This window comes from Dipodomys merriami, unplaced genomic scaffold (assembly GCF_024711535.1).
Source record: "Dipodomys merriami isolate MVZ:Mamm:240054 unplaced genomic scaffold, mDipMer1.0.p SCAF_15, whole genome shotgun sequence".
Classification (NCBI taxonomy): Eukaryota; Metazoa; Chordata; class Mammalia; order Rodentia; family Heteromyidae; genus Dipodomys; species Dipodomys merriami.
In genome coordinates, this window is record NW_027202826.1 from 267595 (window position 1) to 286482 (window position 18888).

General features: G+C 43.1%; 1 protein-coding gene across 1 annotated transcript in view; it reads left to right on the forward strand.

Annotated features, from left to right (window-relative positions):
* Nucleotides 1-92: 92 nt before the first annotated feature.
* The window catches only part of Larp1b (La ribonucleoprotein 1B), an 81013-nt gene continuing 62217 nt past the window's right edge, over nucleotides 93-18888 (forward strand). Inside the window, 5 exon segments of the mRNA XM_070022078.1 lie at nucleotides 93-749; nucleotides 9823-9881; nucleotides 10267-10326; nucleotides 14814-14988; nucleotides 17937-18077. Coding sequence (XP_069878179.1) covers nucleotides 284-749; nucleotides 9823-9881; nucleotides 10267-10326; nucleotides 14814-14988; nucleotides 17937-18077 — 901 coding nt within the window. The 5' untranslated portion in view covers nucleotides 93-283.

The window sequence follows — 18888 nt, forward strand, 5'->3', positions numbered from 1 at the left end:
CGCTGTCCGCGCGGGCTGGGGCTCGAGGCTCCGGGCGGCCCGGCGCGTGTCGGCGGGCTCCGGCCGTGCGCTGCCGCGGAGGGCTGGGCCGGCGGGCGGTTAGTGCTCCGTTCGGCGCGGGGAGGGCGGCACGCCGGGCGCTGCACTGCCTCGGCGGGCGGCGGCCGGGCTCCCGGGGTCTGCGTCCCAGGCCCGAGTCAGTCGCTGCCCCCGTGGGGAGACGGGCGGCCGGGCTCCCTGGTCCCGGGCCCTCCCCGGCTGGGGAGGCTGGGGCAAGGGAACCATGTCCGCTCGCGCCCCGGTGCCCGCCGCTCGCCCTCGGGAGGACCCGCCCGCGGCGGCGGCGGAGCGGGCGTCGCTGCTGGCGGCCGGCCGGCCGGCGGAGCCGCCGCCGGAGCGGGAGCGCAAGGAGGCCGTGAGGGAGGAGAGGGCCGCGGCGGCCACCAGCGCGGGGGCGCGCGGGGAGCCGTCGCCCGCGCCGGTGCGGGGCCACAGCGTGCCCCAGGCGGCCGTGCCCGTGCGGCCGCTGGCGCTGCACCTGGCGCACAAGGCGCGCGGCCCCGGGGGCGCCTTCGGCGGGGAGCCGCCGGCCGAGGACGCCCGGGAGCCGCCGGCCGCCGCGGGCCCCGAGGAGAAGCCGCCGCCGCCGCCGCCGCCGAAGGAGAACCCGTGGACCAGGAAGCCTCCGCGACACCTGTCCCCGGGCGGGGCGGGCCCGCGGCTGTCCCCGCTGGAGACCCTGGAGGCAGGTCGGTGCTGCGCCGCGGCGGGCGGGCGGGCGGGCGGGCCGCGGGGAGTGCAGGCCCGGCGCCGCGGGCCCCGCTCCCCGCCGCCCGGGGCCGGGCTCCTCCGTGCCGGCGCCGCCGAGGACGCGGACCTCGCGGAGGCAGCGACGGAAGGGGCGGGGCCTCGGGGTCCCCGGGACCGCGGGGCGCCGGGGTTAGCCGGGCCGGCGGCCCCCACGTGTCGGCGCCTCGGGCGGGCCGCACGCCCCGGGCACCGACACGGAGGCCGACGCCAGTCCGGAGCCGGGGCCGTTTGTCCGGGAAGCACGTCGGTGTTCAAGGGGCGCGGAAGCCGAAAGTGCCGTGCCGCGGAGTCGCTGCGGCGAGCTCGGAGCGGCCGTGGCGGCCGGAAAACGCGGGAGGCAGGGTGGCGGAGCGCCGGGCGCGGCAGGCCGGCGCGAGCCCGCGGCCCTGGGCGCCGAGGGGAGCTGCAGACCGGCGGCCGGGAGCTGCCTCAGAAAAGCAGACAGGTGCAAGCGGAAAGGGCCGTGTGAGTCCGTTTGGCTTTCTAAATTGGGCTGAAGCACGCTAAAGTCTTCAAAGTTCTCTCGACCTTTAATATTGATGGAATTTCTTGTAACTGCTTATGTCTGTTGGTAACTGAATAGAAAAATCTTAAGCAATGTTCTTAAAATTTAGAAAGCCCAGCAAGTCACTTCATTGGCTGTCTCACTTCTTCTAGATTTATACACAATATAATATATATTTATAGTATTTCGTGCACTACCAAGAGATATGAAGTCTTTGTAGGCAATAAAAGCAGTTATGAATGTTTTAAATTTTTATTTATTTTTGTGCCCATTCTGGGGCTTGAACGCCAAACCTGGGTGCTGTCAGGAACTCTTTCACTCAAGGCTATAGCACTTTGCCACTTACGCCTTCGCTCCACCTTCAGCTTTTTTGGGGGTGCTTAATTGGAGATTAGAGTCTCAGACTTTCCTTCCAGGGCTGCCTTTAAACTATCATCCTTAGATCTCAGCTTCCTGAGTAGCTAGGATTGCAAGCGTGAAGCACACAGCACCAGTTTTATCTTTTAAAACTTTAAAAACCTTGTGAGTTATTTAAGTGCTGAGGATGAACCCAGAGCCTTGCATATATGCTAGAGAAGCACTCTACCACCAAACTCAGCCTTGAGACTCGGGAATTTTTCCCCCTGAGCTAAGTGAACTCAGGGCCTTGCACTTGCCAGTGCTTTTCCACTGAGCTAAACTCCAGGAATCAGGAATCTTTCCCACCCCCCACCCCCCATGCCCACCTAGACACCATCACTGAGCTTTTTGCTCAAGGCTAGCACTCCACCCCTTTGAGCCACAGCTCCACATCTGGGTTTGTGGTTGTTGGTTTTTTGTTTTTTTGGTTGTTTTTTTTTTGAGTAGTTTATTGGAGATGAACTTTCCTGCCCAGGCTGGCTTTGAACTAGGATGCTCAGATCTCAGCCTCCTGAGTAGCTAGGATGACAGGGGTGAGCCACCAGTGGCTGGTGAAATTCAGGAATTTTAATTGCCAATTACTTCAAAAAATGTGTTTATATGATATTAATATTTATTGATCCCTTTGTTCTCTAGTCTTTTTGAAGGTTAAGAACAAGTTGATACTTCATAGGGCATAGATACACCTGAAATCCCAGCACACAGAGATCAGGAGTAATCAGAGCCCATCTTGAACTAGTGAAATACTGCCTCAACTCCCTCAGCTCCTCCCCTTCCTAACTCAGACCCCTGCACTGTTTTCCCACAAAGTATAGCATTTAAGTAACTTAGGTAACTTAGATAAGAGATTGTAGTGTGGAAATGCTCTGCTTGAGAACTGGATTTTAGTACTGGTATTACTAACTAGCTAGGTGACTTTTGCTAAGATTTCTGGATCTGAATTCTCTTTTCCAGTAACTGGGATTATAGGTATGAGCCACTATGCCCAGCTCTTCACATCAGAGAGCCATCTACATGCAGTCAGCCTGCTTTGGCTTCTTATTTTCTAAAGTAACTTTTTGCCACTTCAAGAATAAATGTATAGGGGCTGGGAAGGTGGCTCAGTGGTAGAGCGCTTGCCTTGCATGCCTGAGGCCCTGGATTCTATTCCTCAGCACCACATAAGCAAAGAAAAAAGCCAGAAGTGGCGCTGTGGCTCAAGTGGTAGAGCGCTAGCCTTGAGCTGAAGAGCTGAGGGACAGCACCCAGGCCCAGAGTTCAGGCCCCACAACCAGACCCCCCCCCCAAAAAAAAAAAAAAGAATAAATGTATAGTGCCGTGTACCTGTACCACAGGTATTCCAGAAGGTTGAGGTCTGAGAATCATTTGAACCAAGGTGAGACCTTCTAAGTAGTGAGGCCCTGTAGCAAAGTAAAGGGGAAATAATGATCTACTTAGATCCAGACATTATTTAGGTCAAATGAGGGTAAAAATTAAGGATTGTTAAGTTAGCATTCTAGGATACCTGTAGAATTCATTCTACAAAATAGGTTATTCTTAGAGAAGGAAGGATATTAACTCTCCTATAATAGCAGACTTAAACCAGTTCTATTCTGGCCAAATTTAGGTTTACCGATAAATCTTATTAATGAGGTAAAAGAATTCAATCCACAGAAGTTTGGCAAAAGGGTTATTTTAAGTATTATAGAAACATTATGGGAAGCATGAAGGAATTTAGTACATGAATCAAGTATTATCTCTACTTTAGAACCTGGAGATGTATAATTGAGATAGATTCTTGGTGCCTCATTATTGTGAGATACATTTTTTTTTTTTTTTTGGATCGGTCCTGGGGCTTGAACTCTGGGCCTGGGCTCTGTCCCTCAGCTCTTCAGCTCAAGGCTGGTGTTCTATTCCTTGAGCCACAGCACCACTTTGGGCCTTTTCTATTTATGGGGTGCTGAGTGATTGAACCCTGGATCCGGGCCTTATGCATACAAGGCAAGCACTCTACCACTGAGCCACCTCCCAGTCCCAAAGCTTTGACATTTATATATGGAACAATCATTTTCCTTTGTCTTTTTTTTTCTTTTGTACCGGGGATCGAACCCATGACGTTGCACTTGCTAGGCAAGCGCTTTGCCGCTGAGCTACATCCGAGCCCTTGAGATGCATTCTTATAAAATATTATCTGATAGTTCTGGTAGTGTGTTGTTTGTGGAAATCAAGTTGAAGCACTCTTGTTCCCCATTGTTTTCAGTTAAAGTGTTCGCTTATCTTTTTTTTTTTTTTTTCCTGACATTGGGCATAATTTTGAAGTTCTCACATGTTCTGCTTTCTACTTATGGTGAGTGCTTTACCGTTTAAGCTATTCCTCTAGTTACCTACCACATTTTCCTAGTTATTTGGAGATAAGAGTGTTTCTCTGAACTTGTTTTTAAGCTCTCAGCCTCTTGAGTAGCTAGGCTTGAGTCACTGGTGCCAGTTTAGCTGATTTTTTTTTTCCTTGTCAGTTGTGGGGCTTGAACTCTGGGCTTGGGTGCTGTCCCTCAGCTCTTCAGCTCAAGGAGAGTTTTCTACCACTTGAGCCAAAGTACCACTTACAGTTTTCTGGTGGTTAATTGTAGATAAGAGTCTCACAGACTTTCCAGGCCAGGCTGGCTTTAAACCCAGCTCCTCATAACTTAGCCTCCTGAGTAGCTAGGATTACAGGTATGAGCATGGGTGCCCACTTTAGCTGATCCTTTCTAAAAAGAGGAGCTGACCAGGCTAATTTAGCTCTCCTCCTCCTCCCCCCAGGCTCAAGGCTTGACCTGGGGTAGCTTTTCTACTCAAGGCTAGCATTCTACCACTTGAGCCACACCTCCACTCCATCTACCTTTGACCTGTTGATCAACTCAGCAGTTTCAAATTTCTTAGATGAAACTGAACACTGTGGATGTATACCTTTCTATGGTGTGGAAGTGGAATATCACAGGGTACTTGTTTAAATATTGTTTATGCATAGAGAATTTAACTCTTCTTGATTACATTTTTAGACTATTCTTAACTACGGGGTCTTTGTGTCATCCAGTCTGGTGATTTACTTAGATTTTCCCCTTTAATCCAATATGGAACTGAGGTACTGTTGATGAGTTTAGTTTCTTTTGTTTTGGGGTGTTTTTTTTTTTTGCCAGTCATGGGGCCTGAACTCTGGGCCTGGGCGCTGTCCCTCAGCTCTTAAGCCCAAGGCTAGCACTCTACCACTTGAGCCACAGCGCCACTTCCAGCTTTTTCTGCTTATATGGTGCTGAGGAATCGAACCCAGGGCCTCATGAATTCACTCTACCACTGAGCCACCTTCCTAGGTCCTGTACAGGTCCTGGGGCTTGAACTTAGGGCCTGGGCACTATCTCTGAGCTTTTGTGCTCAAGGCTAGCCCTTTACCACTTGAGCCACAGCTCTACTTCCAGCTTTTTTGGTGCTTAATTGGAGGTGAGAGCCTCACAGACTTTCCTACCTGGTCTGGCTTTGAGTTGTGATCTCAGATCTCATTCTCTTGAATAGCTAGGATTACAGGTGTGAGCCACCTGTATCTAGCTTAGTGAAAACTTTTTTAATAAGAATTATGATCATGAAAATTAAGGTGATTAACCCTTGTATTGCAGGATTTGAGTATCCAAACTCTTAAAAATAGTTTTTTATTTGCTGAAATTGTTTTAGGAAGGGAGAAAGGAGTAAGACTAGTAATAGAAAGTGAGAAATTGAGTGGAAAAATCACAATGAAAGCCTCTCCTTGTTTAGCTAATGTACTTGCCAGGTACTGGTGGCTCATACCTTCAATCCTAGCTACTTGATGACTGAGAGCTGGCCAGATGGGTCACAAGTCTTCAGGACTCCATCTCCAAAATAACCAGCAAAAAGCAGTTGGAGAGGTGGCTCAAGTAGTAGAGCCCTCGAAAAGCAAGCAAGAACAAGCTGAAGACTTTGACTTCAAATCCTACTACTGCCCCCCACCAAAACAAAAAAAACTTTCCTGCCAAGCCATTTTTCCTGACCTGCTTTGAATCATTTCTCTATAGATTTCCACAGCTTAAAGAGGAGTATCTTAGAAAAGGGGAAACAGCTTAGTGCTGGAGCAATTACTTCATTTTCATGATCCCCGACCACACCCACAAAAACTGATTATTGACATATTGTTCAGAAATGTATTGAAAATAGAACAATGAAATCTATTAAGTCATTTTAGGAAGGAGAGAAGAGGGTAAAAGGAGTGAAAGTGACTGGAATACATTGCATTCTGCTACACATGTGTCTTGTGAAATGTGTTAGAGATGTCTCAGGTTTTCCCCACTAATGTATGCTAAGAGTAATAAAGAATTGTGTACTGGCATGTAGTGTGCAACCATTGATGTGTGAAAAACAGATATATGGATCACATGCTCGTGTGATATATTTGTTTCTAGGTTTTTGAGGGAAAGATATTTGAGCCTGGACTCTGGTGGCTCATGCCTATATTCCTAACTACTCAGGAGGCTAAGATTTGAGAGTCACAGTTCAAAGTCATCCCAAGCAGGAAAGTCCCTGAGACTCTTATCACCAAGTAAGCAACAAAAAAAGCTGGAAGTGGATATGGCTTAAGTGGTAGAATGCTAACAATGAGTCAGAAAGCTCAGGGACAGTCTCCTGGACCTGAATTCAAGCCCTAGATCTGGCCCACAGAAAAAGGAAGGAAGGAGGAAAGGAACCATAGGTTTTTTTTTGTTGGTTGGTTGGGGATTTTTTTTTTGCTTTTTTATAAGGGGAACAATTGATTGGGATTGAAACTATAGCTTTGTACATGCTAGAAAAGAGCCATAGTGCTCAGTTATATCCCTAGCCCAATGTAATGCTTTTTAAATTAATAAAAATATTCACATCTATATGTTACAGATACTTTAATTGCATTGTATATTGTGAAAGTCAGAGTGTTGGCTTTGATTTTGTGTGGTCAGAGTAATTGTCTTCAATTTCTGATTTTGCCATAGTAATATCTAGTTTAGCTGGATATGGTTACTGAGGAGTATAATCCCAGCACTCAGGAGGCTGAGACCCGGGGATAGTGAGTTGGAGGTGAGCCTGGACTATATAGACAGTGAGAAGCCAGGATGTTTCCGCTTCCCTTACACCCTCCCCCCAGCTACAAGCAATCTAATTAATTTGTAATAAACATAAAATTTGCTGAGATATAACCTCTTTTATGTTATTTTCCATTAAACCAAGTAGTTTGTATATAGCTCTATTTTATAATGTTTACTCATGAAATCAGCAGCATTTGGAACATACTTTCCATGTTGTTGAGGGAAATATCTCCTCAAAATTGTGTACCAGGTAACCTAGATGATTTTTTTTCCCCAGTCCTGGGGATTTGAACTCAGGGCCTGGGCACTGTCCCTGGGCTTCTTTTGAGCTCAAGGTTAGCACTGTACCACTTGAGTTACAGTGCCACTTCCAGCTTTTTCTGCATATGTGGTGCTGAGGAATTAAACCCAGGGCTTCATGCATGCTAGGCAAGCACTCTACTACCAAGCCACATTCCCAGCCCTAGGTAATCTTTAAATACTATTTTGTTATTGTTGTTTGAACTCAGGGCCTGGCACTGCCCTTGAGCCTTTCTGCAGGAGGCTAGCAGTCTACCACTTGAACCACACCTCACTTCAAGATACTTGGTTGGTTAATTGGAGATAAGAGTCTACCACTTTTCTGCTTGGGATGGCTTTGAACTACAATCCTCAGATCTGAGCCTCTTGAGTAAATACTGTCTTTATTAGGGATTTAGACCTTTTTCCTTCCCTATGGGCTTCATTTTTTTTTTGTCCTACTTGCCTGTATTTTTTTCTCTATGGCATGTAGTTTTGTATGCACTTAAGACATATTTACATAAACTATAAAGACATAAAAAGCAAACCCTGTGTACTTCACTATAGTTTAAAAAATAGAATGTAAAGTTAAAGAACTCTTGTATGTTCATCCTGATCTCATCTCTTCCTTCTCTTCCCATTTTGTCTTCCCCTTTCTTTCCTCCTTCCCTTCCCATTTCTTCTTCCCTCTAAACCATCCTATCCTGTTTTTAAAATTAGCAAAGATTTATTTAGTATGTCAGGGCAAAGTTGGGAGAAATAGAAAGGGGAAAAAAACCATTCCTCCGCAGGAGTGGCAACAGAGAAACTCCTGTTTTTTTTTTCTTTTTCTTTTTCTTTTTTTTTTTTTGGTGGTTGTGGGGCTTGAACTTGTGGCCTGGGTGCTGTCTCTGAGCTCTTTTTTGCTCAGGGCTAGTACTCTATCACTTTGATCCACAGCACCACCTCCAGCCTTTTCTGTTTTGTTTTTGTTTTTCTGATGGTTAATTGGAAATGGGAGGCTCATGGAATGTCTTGCCCGTGCTGGCTTTGTACTGTGATCCTCAGATCTCAGCCTCCTGACTACTAGGATTATAGGCGTGAGCCACCATCGTCTAGCTCTTTCTTGGTTTTGTTCTGTGAAACTCAGTTTTTGCCTCAGCTTCTGCAGTAGTTAGGATTTCTCATATATGATGTCACTTCTGGCTACCTTCTTCCTTCGATAAGTGTTCTATATCTTAAACATGCTTCTAGATTTTTAACCTACTTCTAGATTTTTTTTAATTTATCTTCAGCCAGTCCTGGGGCTTGAACTCAGGGCCTGGTCACTGTCCCTGAGCTTCTTTTGCTCATGGCTAGCACTCTACCACTTAAGCCACAGTGCCAATTCTTTGTATGTGGTACCAGGACTTCATGCATGCTAGGTAAGCACTCTACCACTAAGCCACATTCCCAGCCCCCTACATCTGGGTTTTTAAAACTACTTGTTCTCTAGATTGGCTGTTGCTTTTTACTGTATTGTGTTATCTATAGATGTAGATCTCAAGTCTGGTATTGGTTTTTGAGACCAGATCACAATATTTTATTTTGGTTTGGTTTTTTTTGTGGGGGTCCGGTCATGGGGCCTGAACTCTGGGCCTGGGCGCTGTCCCTCAACTCTTTCATCTCAAGGCTAGCGCTCTACCACTTGAGCCACAGCTTTTTTCTTTTTGCTTATGTGGTGCTGATGAATCGAACCCAGGGCCTTAGGCATGCAAGGCAAGTGCTCTACCACTGAGCCACCTTCCCAGCCCAGGTCACAATATTTTAAGGCTGGCCTTGAATTCACTATATAGTCCAGGCTGGGCACCAATGGCTCACACCCCTAATCTTAGCTATTCTGGAGGCTGAGATCTGAGGATAGCGGTTCAAAGTCATGTGGGGCAGGAGAGTCGATGAGACTCTTATCTCCAATTAGCCACCAGAAAACTGAGGTGGCTCTCAAGTGGTAGAGCACCAGCCTTGAGCTGAAGAGCTGAGGGACAGCGTCCAGGCCCAGAGTTCAAGCCCCACAGCCAACAGAAAAAAAACAAAAACAAAAAACAACTTGAGGTCTTAGCCTTAGCCTTCTGAGTATAGGGATTAGGATGATTCCATCTGGTCATCTTGCCAGATAATGAGCCAAACAAAAAGGCAAAATAAAAGTGATCACCTCATCTGAAGCATTGTATTGGTTTTTTTTTCTGTCAGCCACTATGCTTTCATTCAGTATAAGAACAAGTGATGATGCACTAATGCCCTTTAAAATATTTCTTTTTTCTTTTTGAGGAGGCAGTGCTAGGGATTGAACTCGGGGCCGTACATGGCTAAGTAAGCAAGCATTCTTATCATTGAGCTACATTACCAACCCAAGTTACTGTCTTTTATGGCTTGAATCTGGGTACAACCTGTTAGAGTTGCCAAACCTGTTGTGTCCTGTAATGAGGAGTTTAGTCTTTTGACCTATTTTTCTGAACTTAGTTGTATAAGAAAGAAAATCCTAATAGAAAGTGAGTTGAACTTAAGTGATATTTCTGATTTTCTCTTGTAGTCTATTTGATTAGTATGCCAATTCATTTGTGTGTATTGTAACTTAATATTTCCTACTTCTTGGTTTGGATATGGCTAATTAATCTGAATCTACATATTAAGTATTTTTGATATCTTTGGGATTTTGGCAATATTACTGGAGTAATATTTACTTTGCTAAATAGGTTGAATGAAATGATTGTAACAATTATGTATTTTCTTTAGAGCTCAGTTCCCCAAAAATTATAAAAGCAGGAAAACTCAAGACAAAGAAATCCAACAAGGTATGTATTTATAAGAAATTATTCTTAACTATATTAATTTTGTAAGTTCTTTGGGAACTAACTCATAAAATTATTATACATGTTTTCTTCTAATTATATCATTTATGTTCACTTAAAGATACTCATAATCCCCATATGCCACTATCATATGAATCTCAATTTAAAGTCATTAAATTCTTGAAGTTTGATCATAAGACCAAAATATTTTTAATATGTTCTGTGTGAAACATTTGAATTAATGGAGAAACACTGAATTAATTTGGCAAAGGTCTACATATAATTACATGTAGATGATTTTTAAAATTATTAACACTTTGAGCAAATAGTTTTTCTATTTAAAAATTCTAAATATTTGCAGGCATAATACTTATTTGTTACTTTTTAGGCCAGTGATTTCAGTGATATGGCAAATTGGCCTACACCAGGTGAATTAGTGAACACTGGAGTAAGTATTATTTTAAGACATTTTTACATAAAAAAATAAACAGTAGCATGTTCTCATTTCAACATATAGAATTTTCTTAAAATCTAAAGAAAGCTGGGTATCATGGTATATGCCTGGAGTCCCAGCACTTGGGAGGCTGAGGTAGGAGGGTGTGATAGGGAGATTATGTCTTAACAACAACAAGCAACTTTCTTTCTCCAGGTCTGAAATCTAAAGAATTACTGCCATGAAGGACATAAAGACTTGATTAATCATTAAGATTACTGTTTTGTTTAACAGTTAGCCTGTGGTGCTGCTGCCTATAGTATTAGTAACCTGGTAGCTTCAAATGTATCCAGAGTAAACTTTGCCTATTTTTTAGTAATAATTTTAGCACATATTAAAAATTATGTCAAAGCTGGGCGCTGGTGGCTCACGCCTATAATCCTAGCTACTCAGGAGGCTGAGATCTGAGGATCGCGGTTCAAAGCCAGCCGCCAGCCCTGGCAAGGAGAGACCGTGAGACTCCTATCTCCAATAAACCACCAGAAAACCGGAAGTGGCGCTGTAGCTCAAGTGGTAGAGCGCTGGCCTTGAGCTGAAGAGCTGAGGGACAGCGCCCAGGCCCAGAGTTCAAGCCCCACGACCGACAAAAAAAAAAAAAAAAAAAAAATTATGTCAAAATATTTTACTTCCATTATTACTATTACATTGCAATAATGACAGTACATTATTATTACTATTACATTGTTACTAATATAATTTACCAGTAATATTATTATTTGCTTGAACTCAGGGTCTTCCTCCTCAGCCTTCTTGCTCATGGTTGATTCTTTACTGCTTGATCTGCCTGCAGTCCAGGTTTTGGTTGATTAATTGGCGATCTGAGTTGGCTTCAAACTGAGATCCTCCTGGTCTCAGTGCTTGATTATAGTTGTGAGCCACTGGCAGCTGCCTCAAAATGTTTTTGTGAGTCTGTATAACTTGACATTTACCCTTTTTATAATTTTACTCAATCCAGATACATTATTTCATTTACATATACTCATCTAGAATTCTTTGGAGGTGACCTTACGTTTGCATGTGGTAGAGGCATATGGTTGTCATCATTCTGTAATCCTTATAATAGATTAATTTGTGTGTGTGTGTGTGTGTGTGTGTGTGTGCGCGCGTGTGTGTGTGCGTGTGCGCGCGCGCATGCGTATGCACACCAGTGCTGGTGCTTGAACTTAAGGCCCCTTTCTCACATAACTTTTTCAATCAAGGCTGGCACAGTACCACTTGAGCCTCAGCTCTGCTTTATTGCTGGTTAATTGGAGATAAACATCTCAGATATGTCTGCTTAGGCTGGCTTCGAACCTCAGTTCTCAGATCTCAGACTTCTGAGTAGCTAGAATTATAGGAGTGAGCCATCAGTGCTTGATGAAGCCTATTTTATATATTAAAATATAATCTTCAATATATGTTAAAGTGCTAACTACACACATGGGTGCATGCATATGTATAATGAATGTGCAATTGCTAGGTGGTGGCGGCTCACACCTCTAATCTTAGCTACTAAGGAGGATGAGATCTGAAAATCATGGTTGAAAGCCAGCATGGGCAAGAAAGTCCTTAAAACTCTTTTCTCCAATTAACAACTAGACAACCAGAAGTGGAGCTGTAGCTCAAAGTGGTAGAGAACTGGCTTTGATCAGAAAAGCTCAGGGACAGCTCCCAGGCCCTGAGTTCAGGCCCCATGACCTAAAAAGGGAGAGAGAGAGAGAGAGAGAGAGAGTGTGTGTGTCAGTGTGTGTGTGTGTCAGTGTGATCAATGGACTTTTCCCTTTGATTCAGGTAGGATTTCACCATATAACCCAGGCTCTCCTCAAACTCATGATTCTTTTATCTTAGCCTCCTGTGTGCTTGGATTTCCACACTTGGCCAACTATGAAAGGTGCTACTAAAATATCCCACCAAGGGCTTCTTAGAGGAGTACCATATATTTATCTGGCTTCATTTTTTTCATTTGATGCTATCCTCCTTTTCACTCTGTCAATGTGCAGTATCATTGGTATATATTAAATAACTTAATTGAAATATGACATAGAATAAACTGCATATAGATACATGAAATACATAACTTGTAAGGTTTGGCCTAAAAACCATCTCCAGAATCAAAATAAAAACCATTGCTTTCAAAAGTTTTCTTAGGACTTGTCTTGCATGCATGAGGCCCTGGGTTCAATTCCTCAGCATCACATAAGAAGAAAAAGCCGGAAGTAGAGCTGAGGGACAGTGCCTAGGCCTGGAGTTTAGGCCCCACGACCAACCAAAAAAAGTTTTCTTATACCCTTTTGTAATTCTTCCTGTCCCATACATCTTCACTATCTTAGCTGCCACTAATATGTGGTCACTATGAATTAATTTGCATTTTCCATATATGTAGATTTGTGTGGTAGTTAAAACCATAGTTTGGGCCAGATGCTGGTGGTCTTCTCCTGTAATCGTAGCTACTCAGAAGGCTGAGATCTGAGGATAATGGTTCAAAGCCTGCCTGGGCAGAAAAGTCCCTGTGAGACTCTTAACTCCAAGTAACTATCAGAAAACCAGAAGTGGTCCTGTGGCTTAAAGTGGTAGAAAGCTAGTCTTGAGTGCAAAAGCTCAGGGACAGTGACCAGGCTCTGAGTTCAAGCCCCATAACTGACCCCTCCCCCCCACCCCCCCAAAAATCAGTTTTTCCCTTCGTTATACAGAGGTTTGAATTCAATGTTTCATGCCGTTGGGCAAGTGTACTGTTCTGCTGTTTGAGCCACATCTCCAGTGTCTATTCACTTATTTTAGATGGACATAAGGACTGATGCCAGGTTTTGGCCATTAGAAATACAACTACCATATAAAACTTTGCTATACAAAATTTTGTATGCATATATGCCTGTATGTTTTTCTTGGGTTAATATTTTGGTCTCTAGATCTCCAGTAACTATTTGGCTTTTGTGCTGTGTGTGCATGCACAGGGAGTACTAGGGTATGAGCTAAACACCTGTCCCTGTCCCTCAGGTTTTCACTCAAAGCTAGTGCTCTACCGCTCGAGACACAGCTCCACTTCCTGCTTTTTTTTTTCCTTTGGTTTAAGACCAAGACTCAGGCTCAGTACCTGATGCTTTGCTCATTGGCTAACACTCTAGCAGTGGAGCCAAGGCTCCAACCCCAACTTCTGGGTTTTTTTCTGGTTAATTGAAGATAGATATGTCACGGAGTTCCTGCCCGGGCTGGCTTTGAATCTCAATCCTTAGATCTTACCTTCCTGAGTAGCTAGAATTATGGGTGTGAGTCACCACCAGTACCTGGCTTGTTTCACTTTTAAGAGACTTCCAGACTTGCTGAGAGCCTTCACATACCTCACAGCTGTAATCCTAGCTATTCCTAGCTGAGATCCGAGGACCATGGTTCAAAGCCAGTCTGGGCAGGAAAATCTGTGAGACTTTTATTTCCAACCAACCAGCAAAAAGCTGAAAGTGGAGCTGTTACTCAGTGGTAGAGCACTAGTTTTGTGCACAAAAGCTCAGGGATATGGGCTGGAAAGGTGGCTCAGTGGTAGAGTGCTTGCCTCATACGCATGAGGCCCTGGGTTCGATCCTCAACACCACATAAGCAGAAAAAGCTGGAAGTGGAGCCATGTCTCAAGTGGTAGAGTGCTAGTCTTCAGCTTTGTCATATATGTTTTCCATTGCTGTATCTTATTTTAATGTTACTAGTGGTCTAACCCAGAGGTCCACACCACTATCTTATTTATAGCTGAAGCCCTTCCATGTATGTTTGTTGTTTGTTTTGTTGTGATTTGTTTTTTTCTGGTGTCCTGGCTTGAATAGAGGTTCTTGAGCTTTCGGGTTTTTGTTGTTGTTTTGTTTTCTTCTTCTTCTTTTTTTTTTTTTTTTTTTTGTTCTGTTGCCAATTCTGGCCCTTGAACTCAGGGAAATGGGTGCTGTCTCTGAGCTTTTATGCTCAAGGCTGGTGCTCTACTATTTGAGCTGTGTAGCTCCACTTTTGCCAGTTCTGGTAGTTGATTGGAGATGAGAGTCTTACCGACTTTTCTTACTTGAGCTGGCTTCGAACCACAATCCTCAGATCTCAACCTTCTGAGTAGCTAGGATTACAGGTAAGAGGCTCTTGGCGCCAACTGTTTGTTTTGTTTTGTTTTGTTTTTCTTTTGGTCGGTCCTGGGCCCTGAACTCTGGGCCTGGGTGCTGTCCCTCATCTCTTCAGCTCAAGGCTAGCACTCTACCACTTGAACCACAGCACCACTTCTGGCTTTTTCTGCTTATGTGGTGCTAACGAGTCGAACCTAAGGCCTCATGCATGCAAGGCAAGCACTCTACCACTGAGCTACTCCCAGCCCGCGGTTTTGTTTTTAATAAATTATTTTCTCATTTGTTTGGTAATACTTAAGTAGCGTTTATTGCACAGAATTTTGGATGTTGTAAAACCATTAATGAAAGTGATTTCATTCAGAACATTTTTTTTTGCAGTCTCAGAGTGTCATCAGCCAAGGAAATAAGAAGCTACAAATTAGAAAAGAAAAAGAAGAAAAGATTGAAAAGAAAAGTAATGGCGAAAGCAAAGAAAATCGGGAAGCAAAGTCAGATGGTCCTGGCGAAAACATTAGTGAGGATGAGGCTCAATCAAGCAATCAGCGGAAGAGAGGTCAGTTCTCTTTCTTACTTTATTGTTTTTGGTGAGTTGTGAGGCCTGACCCTGGGTCTGGGCGCTGTCCCTCAGCTCTTCAGCTCAAGGCGAGCGCTCTACCACTTGAGCCACAGTGCCACTTTGGGCTTTTTCTGCTTATGTGGTGCTGAGGAATTGAAGCCAGGGCCTCATACATGCAAGGCAAGCGCTCTACCACTGAGCCACCCTCCCAGCCCCTCTCTGTGTACATTTTTGAAGAAAGTTGTAGTAACAAATTATTTTAATCAGTTAATCTTGAGTAGTAACCAATATGATTTGTATTTCTTCAGAATCAGTCATCAGTAATAGTAGCTCACTTGTTTTTACAACACTAATAAGGTAGGTTTCCCCATTTTCTGCATTGTAGTATACGCAAGAAAATAGAATGAAGCTGTAGATACATTCTTAAAGAATTAGATGATAATTATTCTGTTAATTCTCTCTTTTGAAACTGCTCCTAGGAGAAAATTAAATTCTTCATTTTTCTAAGAGAAAACAGGATAATTGTAGTTAAGTTTTTCCTTCAAAGCACCTTCATTACATTTCCCTATTAAAAGAAACTGGGAAAATAATTTTTCAAAAGGAAAATTCTTGTCTTACATCGTTTTCAATTTAAAATATAAGTAATTTTATTGCTATAATAAAGGTGTTACCTAGAGGGTTAACATGTTACAGTTCAGGTGCTATGTACATTCTCTTTTAGACAATGTCACCCTTTACTTTCTCCCAGATTTCCCCATCTGTCACTGCCCACAAGTTAAATAGTTCATTTTCTACATAGTATATACTAAATACCATGATTGCATTTGTTCACCTTTCCCCCCTCTTTCTGTACCCCTCTTTTAGCTCCCTAAGAAGCAGAAGATAAAAAAAAAAAAAAGAGAGAAAAGCACACACAAACACCACTGCCAACAACATAAATAATCCGCGTTTCTGTTTCCTGGAATTCATTTTGATTAATAGTATTTTAAATGTTCAGGAGAATTGTGCCTTTGAGTCCTTTCCCTACTGGTGGTATCCTCCTTTGGTCTAAGTCTGTGTATTTGTATGCCTTGAATCCTTGTGTTAGGTTATCATGTTCAGTTATATTTTAGGTCTTGCTTCTCCATATGAAAGAAAACTTGCTATTTTTCTCTCTGAGCTTGGCTTACCAAACATAACACAGTTGTTCTAGGTCCATCCATCTCCCTGCAAATGGCATCATCTTATTCTAATAAGTAAAATTCCATTGTGTCTATGAACCACATTTTTTGGGTCTATTCATCTACTGTAGGGCATCAGGGTTGTTTTCATAATTTGGCTATTATGAATAATGCAGCAATAAACATGGATGTGCAAATGTTTTTATCATATCATGATTTGTAACATTCTGGGTAGATGCCCATGAGTGGAATTGGCTGGGTCATAGGGAAGTTCTACATTTAATTTTTTTTGTGGGACCTACAGATTGCTTGCTAGAGTTAGTGTGGTTATAGTAGTTTACATTCCCACCAACAGTCACTAGGGTTCCTTTTTTTATATTCTTCACTGAAGCTATAGGTTAGCAGGATTTACAGAATATCAGTACTGTAGATACACATTAATAATATTTCTTGTCCTTACATTACTTTGGTAGTTTTTGCTTTGCATCTTTTTAATTTTTGGTAGAAAATGTAGATTGCGCAACATAGTGTTTTAAAACCTAAACTATGCAACTGTGTAATCTTCAGAATTTTACTATTTATTTATTTTTTTGGTTGGTCATGGGGCTTGAACTCCAGGCTTGGGCGCTGTCCCTGTGCTCTTCAGCTCAAGGCTAGTGCTCTACGGCTTGAGCCAAAGCGCCACTTCCAGTTTTCTAGTGGTTTTTATTGGAGATAAGAGTCTCACGGACTTTTCCTGCCAGGGCTGGCTTGGAACTGCGATCCTCAGATCTCAGCCTCCTGAGTAGCTAGGATTACAGGTGTGAGTCACCGGCGCCCGACTATTATTTATTTATTATAGCATAACCATAACGTGGTTATAATGTGGATTCTCAGTAAAAGTTAACTTACTTGCATTTCCCTCCTTCCTTCCCTCTCTCCTTTTTTCCCTCCCTTCCTCATTCTCTCCCTCCTTTTTCTCTTTCTCTTTTTCCTTTTCTCTTTGTTTCTTTCTTTCTTTCTTTCTTTTTTATGAGATGTGGAGGCAGGGACTTTCTATGTAGTCTAAACTGGCCTTAACCTTGTGAGTATTGGGATTATAAGCATGTGTCACTGTGCTCATCTTTTTTATTTCCCCTAATTAGGAAAATGCATTATAGCTATTTTTTAAAAATCCTGATATATTTTATATTTATCTGTCTCTTAAGTTTTGGGAAACATCACTGAGTAGTAGTAATCTTTGGTTAATGATGTTTCATGTTTTAGACTGCTCCAGAATTCAGTGTGTTTTTATCAATAGTCTTGGTTCTTGCTGTGTAAATTATGCTATGTAAAGCCTAAGAATCAGATATTAGCAAGAGATAGTTTTATTTGAATTAAACAGAAAGGTGAACACTTCACTTACATGAAATAATTCCAGTGATAACTTGATCACTTGACTTTCGTTTGCACAAACAAGTTTACCAAAGCTCTATTCTGTATGAGAAGGAAAATGAGTCTTTTGGTACCTTAAAAATAATTCCTTTAAAGGCAAGTAAATTATGAAGTGTATGTGTGCGCACGTGTGTGTGTGTGTGTGTGTGTGTGTGTGTGTGTGTGTGTGTGTGTTTGCGTGTTTGCGCGTGCGTGCTAAAGCTGGAACACAAGGCCTAGGAGCTGTCTCAGCTTTTTCACTCATGGCTGGGCTCTACCACTTAAGTTACAGCTCTACTTCCATATTAATTAAAATTTAGAGTGCTTTCTGAATTGCAGAGCTTTAGTGAAAATTTTGTACTGCCATTATGATTTTATTTTGTTTTCTTGAAGCTAATAAGCACAAGTGGGTACCGCTCCACTTGGATGATGTAAGACCAGATAGTCAAGAAAGGCCTGGATCTCGGAATAGCTCAAGATGTCAGCCTGAACCAAATAAATCTGTGCATAATAATAGGAGAAATGATACAAGAAGTAAGTAAAATTCTAATGGAAAGATGACTAAGGAAGGAATTCAGTTTTAATGCTTATTATTTTAAGAACTATGTGTGGTATATTCTTTTGAGGTTAGTTGCAGATATATCTACTCCTTTAGTCCTAAATACCTTCTGAATATATTTTATAAAAATAGTATATCCAGGGGCTGGGAAGGTGGCTCAGTGGTAGAGGCTTGCCTTGCATGCATGAGGCCCTGGGTTCGATTCCTCAGCACCACATAAGCAAAAAGAAAAAAACCAGAAGTGGTGCTGTGGCTCAAGTGGTAGAGCGCTAGCCTTGTGCTGAAGAGCTGAGGGACAGCGCCCAAGCCCAGAGTTCAGGCCCAATGACTGGACCCCCGAAAAAATAATAATAAAAATAGTATATCTGTAGCACAGCAGTAAAACTTAACAGTAATACAATGTGATTGTGTACAGGCAAACATCTATCTATCTATTTTTGTCAGTCATGGGCTTGAACTCTGGGCCTGGGTGCTGGCCCTGAGCTCTTCAGCTCAAGACTAGCACTCTACCACTCGAGCCACAGCACTGCTTTTGGTTTTCTGGTAGTTAATTGGAGATAAGTCTCATGGACTTTCCTGGCCAGGCTGGCTTTGAACTGTGATCTGCAGATCTCAGACTCCTGAGTAGCTAGGATTACTGGTGTCAGCCACCAGTGCCCAGTTCAGGCAAACTTTTAAATATTTCTTATAATTTCCCTTCCTGCTCTTAGTTTTTTTTTTTTCTTTTTGTGCCAGTCCTGAGGAGCAGTTTATTGTAGATAAGAGTCTCATTGACTTTCCTGCCAG